Raw genomic sequence first — 11,234 nt, forward strand, 5'->3', positions numbered from 1 at the left:
GCTCAGTCATGTGGGACTCTTTGAGACCCCATGGACTATACAGTCCATGAAATTCTCCAGGCCAGAAGAATACTGGAGTGGGTAGCCTTTCCCTTCTCCAGGGGATCTTGCCAACCCATGGATTGAACCCAGGTCTCCCACATTGAAGGCGGATTCCTTACCAGCTAAGCCACAAGCAAAACCCATGAATACTGGAGTGGGTAGCCTATCCCTTCTCCAGGGGATCTTCCCGACCCAGGAATCTAACTGGGATCTCCTGCATTGCAGGTAGACTCTTTACCTTCTGAGCTATCAGGGAAGCTTCCAAATATGCTGGGAAAGATTGAAGGCAGAAGGAGAAGGGGATGACAGGATAAAATGGTTGGATGGCAGCACTGACTCTATGGACATGAGTTTGAGCAAGCTCCAGGAATTGGCACTGCAGTCCATGGGGTTGCAAAGAACAGGACATGACTCAGCTACTGAACTGAACTGAGGAATCTTTTCACAATGTAGACATATGTTAAATCATTATGATATACACCTGATAGCAATGTGTCTGTTAAAACTGTAATAAACATCAAGAATAAATGATTTAGGGTACTGTGAGGATGAATGATCTAAGTATATGTGTGAAGGACTGAGTGGTGAGGACAGAGAATCAAGGAGAAGAGTCAGTCATACGGGCTTTCACTTCACTTGTAAGGACCTTTGAGCTCTCATATTCTGCATTTTCCCAGAATAGACTTATGCATAATTATAATGTGGTACCAACTATCCAAAGAATTCACTTGGCATTTGGTACCAGGGGCAGAAAATTTTTGCTTGAGTATGCAGCACACCCAAGATCATACAGCCCACAGCTGGTGGAGCTGGCTTTAATTTTCCAAGGCTTCAGCTCTCTCATGGGTCTAGATTTAGTCATTTACTGAGAGATATTGTTCATCAACCAAAGTTGATTTAACAGTTTAGTTCCTTTTTGATCATTAGTCTTTCCATTAGCATAGCTCTCAATACACCCTTGATTTGGAATAGGTAACTAGAACTATTACTATCCCTTATTAAGGTAACTTGCTTCTGACCACACTTGATGCTCAAAATTCACATGCAGAATTTTGTCTGTACAAAATAGAACTAATATGGATCCTTTAGGGAAAGTTCAACCCCTTTATATATAGTATCAGACTTTCAACACCTCCTCCACACTCAATTAAAACCGTAGTTGTCGTTTGGTAATTAGAAGGACTCTATTTAAAAAAGCTATTGACAAGCAACAAGATGAATGATACAGAAACACCATCAAAAAGAGCACTGGTAGGTGACAAATCCCTTATTCTGAGTTACTAAGGCAAAGGCTCATTTTTCAAACATGACAGGCTCTCATAAATAGCTTGATTACTCTCTGGAATATTTGGTACGTTGACCTATGGGAGGAACTGATGAAAAAGCTATTTCCTTTTTTGAGTTCTCTCTGGGAAAAGGAAGGATGCTTTCTAATTGGGTGGATGGAGGAATTTGTCATTCATTAAAGAAATGAAATCAGTACAATACTACAATACCAGAACACTTTCTAGAGGCAAAAGCCAACAACTCTAGGAAAGATGTTATCAAAGAAATCCATGGCAAAGGTAAGCCTAAAAATAAGAAGACATGTAAATATCTCTTTATTTGAGCTAGATCACTGTAAAACTAAGCATATTTCAAATGCACAAGAGAAATTTTTTGTTCTAAATAAAACTTATATGAAATTCTTGTATTTTTTTGAAAATCCCAATAATAATGCTACTATTTTGTACATTGACTTTTTCATGAGTAAGTCATATTCTCTAACCTCTATAGTTTAAGTCTGTACAACTGTTAAATAGGACTGCAGCTATTTTGTGTACTTCTTATCCGATTGAATAAACTGAGGAAGTTGCAATACTAACCCATGCTGCTGTGACTGTAATGTCTTTTATTTGACAATAATTCCCTGAAAGAGGCAATTTGAAAAACATTAACTGAAGAATCTTACATACTCATACATCTGGATTCCTGATTCCTATAATGAAGAGTAAAGTTATTCCCAAATTGTGTGAAGTTGAATAAAGCCCCAAGTTCAATATTAGGCAGATGAGAGTTATAATACTTTGTTCAACAATCTAACAGTCACTGATTATTGCTTTTGCATTTTACCCATTGATTGTTTCTTTATAATTTTGCACCCTGGAACATCTTCCCTTATCTAATTTTTTTTTTTAAACTGGAAGAACTTCTCATAGAAAGAACACATGAAAAATCAAAAAGCAATACATCATTTTATGCCCATCCTCTTGTATGCAATTAATGGTTTAGTGAAATGGTGGCTACTGAACAAGATAGAGCCATAACAATTAGTTTAAAAATCATTGTAGGCACATGGGGAGCAGAAAATCTTGGAAAGTCCCAATTTCAAATCCATTCCATTATATATGGACTTAGGATATCTCAACAACCTGCAATCATACATAGGATTTATTTTAGAATGAAATTGATAATGGAATGATTATCTGGCAGCCTCAGGGCAGGGAGCATATAAAGGCTTATTAATAGCAATCAGGTGTGAAGGACCATAATTAAGTTTTTATAAATACAGAATGAGGTATAGACTTCAACTTAAACCTCAAAATCACGTTCTAGGGAAAAGCAGGTTGGGGTGGAAGAAAAGATGAGAAATACGGTGTAGAGAGATGGAGTGGGAGTAGGTGATTTTCAGCCTTGTAGTTTCCTGAACTTCTGAAACTTTTGCTGATGACTTAGTTACTCCCAACTGCATTAAGTGTGAAAAACAAACATTTCATTTCAACATCTACCAGGGGTAAGTGGGGAGGGAGAAACTGGAAGATTAGGATTGACACATGCATGCTGCTATATATAAAATAGATAACTACTATGGACCTACCTTATAGCACAAGCCAAGCTTTAATGGTACATGAACCGAGAAATTCCAGATGTTTAAGCTGGATTTAGAAAAGGTAGAGGAACCTGAGATCAAATTGCCAACATCTGTTGGATTAAAGAAAAAATAAGAGTTCCAGTAAAACATTTACTTCTGCTTTATTGACTATGCCAAAGCCTGTGACTGTGTGGATCACAACAAACTGTGGAAAATTCTTCAAGAGATGGGAATACCATACCATCTTATCTGCCTCCTGAGAAATCTGTATGCAGGTCAAGAGGCAACAGTTAGAACTGGACATAGAAAAATGGACTGGTTCCAAATCCATAAAGGAGTACACCAAAGATGTATATTGTCACCCTGCTTATTTAACTTGTATGCAGAGCACATCATGAGAAATGCTGGGTTGGATGAAGCACAAGCTGGAATCAAGATTGCCGGGTGAAGTGTCAATAACCTCAGATATGCAGATGACACCACCCTTATGGCAAAAAGTGAAGAAGAACTAAAGAGCCTCTTGATTAAAGTGAAAGAGGAGAGTGGAAATGTTTGCTTAAAACTCAACATTCAGAAAACTAAGATCATGACATCTAGTCCCATCATTTCATGGCAAATAGATGGGTAAACAATGGAAACAGGGACAGACTTTATTTTCTTGGGCTCCAAAATCACAGCAGATGGTGACTGCAGCCATGAAATTAAAAGACACTTGCTCCTTGGAAGAAAAGCTATGACCAACCCAGACAGCATATTAAAAAGCAGAGACATTGCTTTGCTGACAAAAGATTCATCTAGTCAAAGCTATGGTTTTTCCAGTAGTCATGTATGGATGTGAGAGATGAAGTATGAAGAAATCTGAATGCCGAAGAATTGATGCTTTTGAATTGTGGTGATGGAGAAGACTCCTGAGAATCCCTTGGACTGCAAGGAGATCCAACCAGTCCATCCTAAAGGAAATAAGTCATGAATATTCATTGGAAGGACTGATGCTGAAGCTGAAGCCCCAGTACTTTAGCCACTTGATGTGAAGAACTGACTCATTGAAAAAGACCTTGATGCTGGGAAAGATTGAAAGGAGGAGAAGGGGGCGACAGAAGATGAGATGGTTTGATGGCATCACTGACTAAATGGACATAAGTTTAAGGAAGCTCTGGGAGTTGGTGATGGACAGGGAAGCCCGGAGTGCTGCAGTCTATGGGGTTGCAAAGAGTCAGACATGACTGATCAACTGAACTGAACTGAACTGATATAGCACAAGGAAATCTATTCAATACTATGTAATGACTTATATAGGAAAAAAATCTTAGAAAGAGTAGATATAGGTATAACTCATTTACTTGGCTGTGCCCTGAAATTAACACATTGTAAATCAACTATATGCCAATAAAAATTTTAAAATATGATCTGGAGAACCAACAAAACACTGATATAACTCAATATGAGACTCAGATGAGGTCCTGTCTGATTTTTTTTTTCAAAATTTATTTTGATGGAGATTGATCGAGATCCTGACAATGTGTGTGGCTGGTTCCATCAAAGGGAAGATCTAATAATATAGACTGAGGTGACTTAGGTGTGACACAGTTTCCACCAGCTCCACAGTATTCCCTACCTCAGGTTATTACTTTCTTTAGTTTTTTACTTGCCTCTATTACCTGTCTGATTCTACCATGGCCTAGACTGATATATGGGGTGTATTTGTGAGACTAAAGTTCTTTCAGAGAATTTGCTAAAGGAAAAGAAGCATAAGAGATATCTGTTGTTATAAAGTGCTGGTATTATGATTTGAAAGTCAAACCTGTCTAGCACAGGCAGCTAAATGATATTATTTGTCAATACCAAGAATTCATTGAAAAAAGCATTTTTATGGTTATAGAAATGATAGAACTTCTTTACATTAGATACCACCCAGCCATGGACTATTGCATTTAAATTCCAGGACTTGTAGATGGCATTCTGAGATTTTATGACTGCCTTAGAATCTTCAACACTCTCTCCTTGAAAAAGCCAGTTTCAAATTACCTACTCTGGTTGGTGGCCAAGGTATTATTATTATTTTTTTCTCTAAAATTATTGTTTTTTTGTTCAAATGGTGAGTCAAAGTTTAATTTTTGAAAGTTAAAAAGTGAACATCATTCTTATAGAAGTAAAAAATGAGTATGTATCCAAAATTATTTTATTCATAAATTAGGTAACTAACATGATTGTTCAAAGCTGGTTCAAAGAATATCTGAGGAGCTGGGTATTGGATGAGTTTTCTTAAAAAAAAGAAAAGGAGTGTTAATATTGTTATTCTATTCTATAGAACATCATAATTCCTATAATTTGTAGGTTAATATCCTAAAAGACAATAAAACATAACCATAGGAATTTTCTTTTTTGTTCATTTGGCAGGGAGCCTATCAATTCATTCAATGTATTTTATTCATCCATTCAACAAATATTTAATTCATATTACATGCCAGATACTTGTTATGCAGAAAAACAAAACAAATTTATTCTTACAACAAATATTGAGTTCTTACTCTGTGCCCAACCCTCTTCTAGAAATCAGGAAGCATGATAAATCAAAGAGAAACATATCCTTGCTTATAAATCAAACTTCTATCTAGAATGCAATAAAATAAAATATGTAAAGTTAATGGCATATTAGATGATAATGACAGAAAGACAAAGTAAAGCAGGCAAAAGTATAAAATAAAACACGTGACTCCATTTTTCATGTTTGACTGCTAACAGCATTCAAACCCATCATAAAACGCTTAAGTCCCACCCACATCTAAGCTAGTAAGAAAACCTGGCTGTCGTCACTTTTCCTTGGCAGGAAGTTAATCTTGCATAGCCCGGTCCATGCCTGCATGCAGGAGTGTTCGCTGGAGCCTCACCACATGTTGGGGAAGTTAATAAAAATTGTCTTGTTCAGGCTTCAGAGGTCATCATAGGCCTTTGACTGAACAGAGACCCTGAAGGGAATTACTGAAGTCAAACTGCCAACCAACAGAAAGACTTGAGAACCAACAGGTTAGGAAGGGAGTGAGTCATGAAACTTCCTGGACCCTGGGAATCTGGGCATTTCTCTGGGATCAGCCAGCATTCTGAAACTTACAACCAGAAATACAAGCATTTAACATGAGAGCCAGAGTCCTGTACTTGCATGCAAGCCAATGCTTATCAGCCTGCAGGCTGGAGGTCCTCACTGACCCAGACCTTCCCAACTGAGTCACTGAAAGAGTTTCAGGGACTTCCCAGCACTGCTTGGATCTGGATGTAGGTGCTTCCCCAGTGATGATGTATAAACATTTGTTTTTTACTGTATTGCTCGCCATCATACTGCAACTTACTATTAATACAATAAATTTCCTTATTTCTTGCTTTCTTAAGTGTAGAGTGGTTATTTTGCCAGGGAGTCCTCTGAACCTAAAACGGAAAGTAAATCTTTCATCAGAACATAAATCTTTGGGCAGAACACCCCTTAACTACCATAATGAAACCCAACCCAGTCTCCCTTCCCTGCTCTCTCCTGCCATTTGTGATCACTTAGCAAATTGGACTGGTTATTCCCAGAACTTTATTATGTAATAAATTCTTTCTACCCTCTTGCTGTGTGTATGGCATCGTCAGTTTGTGCATCTGAACACATTTTGTGTGTGTGTGTTGCAGGGGGAATGAGTTCCAACTCAGAGTTCCAACTCTGTGGAACATGGCTACAAGGGAATAGGATAGTATTGTTTTGGGGAGAAGGGCTACAGAGGACAAAAGGAGCGATAGCTCAGTTGGTAAAGAATCCGCTTGCAATGCAGGAGACCCTGGTTTGATTCCTGGATTGGGAAGATCCCCTGGAGAGTGGATAGGCTACTCACTCTGGTATTCTTGGGCTTCGCTTGTGGCTCAGCTGGTAAAGAATCTGCCTGCAATGTGGGAGACCTGGTTTGATTCCCTGGGTTGGGAAGATCCCCTGGAGAAGGGAAAGGCTACGCATTCCAGTATTCTGGTCTAGAGAAGTATAGTCCATGCGGTTGCAAAGCGTTGGACACGACTGAGGAACTTTCAAAGGAAGACGGGGTGTGAGTCATGTGTTTATCTTGGAGAAGAATATTCTAGGAAGAGAGAATTGATTGCTCAAATGCCTGGAGACATGGACATGCTGTGAATTCAAGATACAGTAAGAAGACCCTTGAGGCTGGAATTGAGAGATCAAATGGGAGACTAGGGGTGAAAATGACTAGGGAAGTCATGGTTGGAGGAGCAGATCAAGTAAGATCTAATGGGCCACCATTAGCATATTTCGGCTTTTTCTCTGGATGACATGCAAAGATCCTAGAGAAATTTGGAGCAAACATAAGCTTACATAGATTGAGAATATTTGAACTTGCAATGTAATAGAATCACTCTGTTGCTATATTCAGAAAAGACAAAGGTTGAGGTTATATGTATTATGAAACACTTGGAAGGCAAGAAATGAGAACAAGGTTAGACATGGCTGGTAGCAGTGGAAGTGAGACAAGGTGGTCAGATTCTCTTCTGAAGATCAAGCAGCAGATGGTTCTCAGGCTGGGTGTAGAAGACAAATGAGAGGAGTCAAGAATGACTACAAAGCCTGTGACCTGTGCAAATGGAAGAACAGGTTGGGTATCGTATGTATCTCAACTGTTAGTTGCTTAGTTGTGTCTGCCTCTTTGCGACCCCATGGACTGTAGCCCACCAGGCCCCTCTGTCCATGGGATTCTCCAGGCAAGAATACTGGAGTGGGTTGCCATTCCCTTCTCCAGAGGGTCTTCCTGGCCCAGGAATTGATTCTGGGTCTCCTGTATTGCAGACAGTTTCTTTACTGCTTGAGCCACCAAGGAAGTTCTCATAGGGAAGGGTAGTGAGATCACATACAATACTAAAAAGTGAAACTTGCTATGTTATGAGTGAAAGGTTGTTGTTGAATCACGTGAAGACACCTGGATTCTTGGCCCCTGGAGGAGAAGAATTCAATCCAGGGCCAGAGATGAGGCTTGATCACTCAGAGCTTTTGTGTAATAAAGTTTTATTAAAGTATAAAGGAGATAGAGAAAGCTTCTGACATAGGCATCAGAAGGGGGTAGAAAGAGTACCCACTTGCTAGTGTTAACAATGAAGTTATATACTCTCCAATGAATCCAAAGAATATCTGGAGGTTGTAAAGACCTCATCAGACCTACTCCCATAATTTACATTTTAAGATAACAGAATTAGTCAGAAGGTTTAATCCAAAGACTGTCCTTAGTCAGGATACATTATTATCCTAAGGAATATATATATATATATATATATATATATATATATATAATCCTAAGGAATGTGGAGAAAGAAAAAAGTTTGTCCTTTCTTCCTCCTTGAGAATTCCAGACCCCTCTCTCCTTGGGGACCCCTAGACTCCCTATCAACCTGCCTAGGAAATGACTCTCTCATTTCCCCCTTTTCCTTTAGGAGAATTATGTTGCCTAGGGAAAAGGGGCGTCGTTCTCGTTTCATAACTGCTTCTGAGCTGACAAGGGGCGTTGTCCCTAAATTGGTGAGGCAACATATTCTCCTAATCCTCATATTGAGGATATCTGATCCAGGGGCCCCAAATAGTAGTTGAAGGAAGCTACAGCAGTAGCAGGAGTTTGAGCAACCATTTGTAACTTAAAAGCTTTCATGCAGCTAGAAACAAATCCAGTTATACAATTACAGATGCAGGCAACATAGTCATTAAAACAAGTTAAAATTGAAATTAAAAGTCACATTATGTCCATAGTTAAAGTACAAAGTGTTGTACCAGTCCATTTTAGGGTTGGTAGATGTCATCAGATGAAGACGAGGCATCGCATGTGATTGTTGTCGAAGGTATTCACAGACTTGGAGAAAGTCTTTTCCTTGAAGTGGGGATGTCCACCATGGGAAGCCTTCCACTGATGAAGAGGGGAGCGCTCTGCAGACCCAGCAGTTAGACTGATTGTGGAATGCAGCATAGGAGTGAGCCCAGGACAGGAAGACATTGTCTTGAGGATCCAATGGCAGACTCAGGATATTTGGAGTCAGCAGAAGTAAGCTCACATAGGTTATCAGGTCCACCTAAAAGGTACAAAGTCAGAGCATAGAAAGTAAAGACATAAAATGAAGTCACTTAATTTTGGTCAGGGTGCCACCTCTTAACTCGAGTATGATGTACCCATGAATCAATTCCTGGCACTTTGACAGCTGTGGGAGAAGAAAGAATAACCTGGTAAGGACCTTCCCAGAGAGGCTCGAGGGATGGGCCCACAGATCCCAATGTTTTTATGAGGACCTCGGTTCCTGGCTCAAATAGAGGCTTGCTTGTCTCGGAGGCTGGGTCAGGAGTCGTCTCCAGGAGTTCTGTTAATGCCTGTTGAAAAGCTGAGAGCTGCGTTACATAATTAGTTAATTCCAAGGCTTCAGGGTCTATAACAATGTCTGTGCGTAAGAAAGGCCTTCCATAAATACATTCAAAGGGGGACAGTCCCTCCTTTTTGGGAGTAGTTTGAGCCCTCATTAAGGCTATGGGTGGGATTTTAATCCATTTTTCTTGCGTCTCTTGAGTTAATTTGCGCAGATGTCTTTTGATAATGTCATTAGCTTTTTCAACTTTTCCGGAGGATTGGGGTCTCCAGGAACAGTGTAAGTGATATTCTATTCCTAGAGCTTTAGACACGCCCTGAGTTACAGCAGCTTTAAAGGCGGAGCCATTGTCACTCTGAAGGCTCCGTGGCAGCCCAAACCTGGGGATAGTTTCATGGATTAAGATCTTTATAACCTCCTTAGCCTGTTCACTACGACAGGGAAAAGCCTCAATCCACCCAGTAAAGGTATCTACCCAAACTTGTAAGCAGGAATATCCATTAGCTTTTGGCATATGAGTAGAATCAATTTCCCAATCCTCTCCAGGATACTTCCCACTTCGTTGTAATCCAGATTTTGCTAGGTTTTCAATCTTTGGGTTATTTTTTTGACAAATCTCACACCTTTTAAAAATATTCTTTAAAGTTTTCATTACATTTTTACCTTCAAACAAATGAGAAACCATTTGGTAAGTACTCTCGGCACCCAAATGAAAACTGATGTAAACCCTTAAGAATTTTCCACTGAGCATTTTCAGGAATTATTAATCATTCATCCTCAGACTGTAACCATCCTTTATCAGTAATCTTTGCTCCTCGTTTCTCATCTTTCTAATTCTTCCTCAGTATATTGTGGTCTTCCCTGTTCCACAGGACCTGTCCAGATCAAAGGTGTCTGTAGTGAAGGGGTTTCGTAAAGTGCCACTTTTCTGGCTTGACAGTCAGCCAGCTGATTACCTTCGGCTATTTTACTCCCATCCCTGCTGTGCCCTTTGCAGTGCATAACAGCTACTTCTTTAGGACAATATATAGCAGTTAAAAATCTCTCGATCTCTCTGAAATGCTTAATAGGTTCTCCTGTTGCTGTTTTAAAATGTCTCTCTTTCCATATTGCAGCATGAGCATGTAAAGTCAAATAAGCATACTTAGAATCCTTGTAGATATTTACCCGCTGCCCTTTGCTTAACTCTAGAGCTCGGGTCAGGGCCACAAGCTCCGCTAACTGAGCACTGGTTCCCTGGGGGAGAGATTTTGCTTCCCAAACCTGTTTAGCAGTCACCACGGCGTAACCTGCTTTACGCTGTCCATTCTGAACAAAAGAACTGCCATCTGTGAATATTTCCATGTCAGGATTGTCTAATGGGGTATCCTTTAGATCCTTCCAAGCTGCATAGTTTAAAGTTAGGAATTGAGAACAATCGTGATCAGGTGTTTCATTTTCCTTCTCAGGAAGGAAAATGGCAGGATTTAAATTTCCACAAACTTTAAGCTTAGTTACTGGTCCTTCTAACAACAATGACTGATACTTAAGAAGCCTACTGTCTGTCATCGAAATATTAACCTTAGAATTTAAGATTCCACTCACATCATGAGAAGTCAGTACAGTAAGGTTTCATCCATTTATTATTTTTAAAGCTTCAGGTGCTAATAAAGCCGCTGCCCCAATTACTCTTAGGCAGTGGGGCCACCCACGTGAAACTACATCTAATTCTCTGCTTAGATAAGCAATAGGTTGCTGGTGAGGCCCTTGGGGTTGTGTCAAAACTCCCAATGCCACACCTTTTCTTTCAGTGACAAACAAATTAAATTCTGACTCTGTGGGCAAGCTCAGAGCTGGAGCTTACAGAAGAGCAGTCTGAAGAACACTGGGACGACCCAGAGGGATGGTATGGGGAGGGAGGAGGGAGGAGGGTTCAGGATGGGGAACACATGTATACCTGTGATGGATTCATTTTGATATTTGGCAAAACTAA

General features: G+C 39.7%; 1 protein-coding gene across 1 annotated transcript; it reads right to left on the reverse strand.

Annotated features, from left to right (window-relative positions):
• Window positions 1-10,084: 10,084 nt before the first annotated feature.
• LOC138984219 (ribonuclease H-like) lies at window positions 10,085-10,606 on the reverse strand. Its single transcript, XM_070357811.1, has one exon. The coding sequence runs from the start codon at window positions 10,604-10,606 to the stop codon at window positions 10,085-10,087; it is 522 nt and encodes a 173-aa protein (XP_070213912.1).
• Between the last annotated feature and the right edge of the window lie 628 nt (window positions 10,607-11,234).

The sequence above is a fragment of the Bos mutus genome, chromosome 20 (assembly GCF_027580195.1).
Source record: "Bos mutus isolate GX-2022 chromosome 20, NWIPB_WYAK_1.1, whole genome shotgun sequence".
In the NCBI taxonomy this organism is placed as follows: domain Eukaryota; kingdom Metazoa; phylum Chordata; class Mammalia; order Artiodactyla; family Bovidae; genus Bos; species Bos mutus.

Excerpts from the sequence above, each read along its gene's own strand:
- LOC138984219 (XM_070357811.1), bottom strand. The coding sequence starts at position 10,606 with ATGGAAATATTCACAGATGGCAGTTCTTTTGTTCAGAATGGACAGCGT.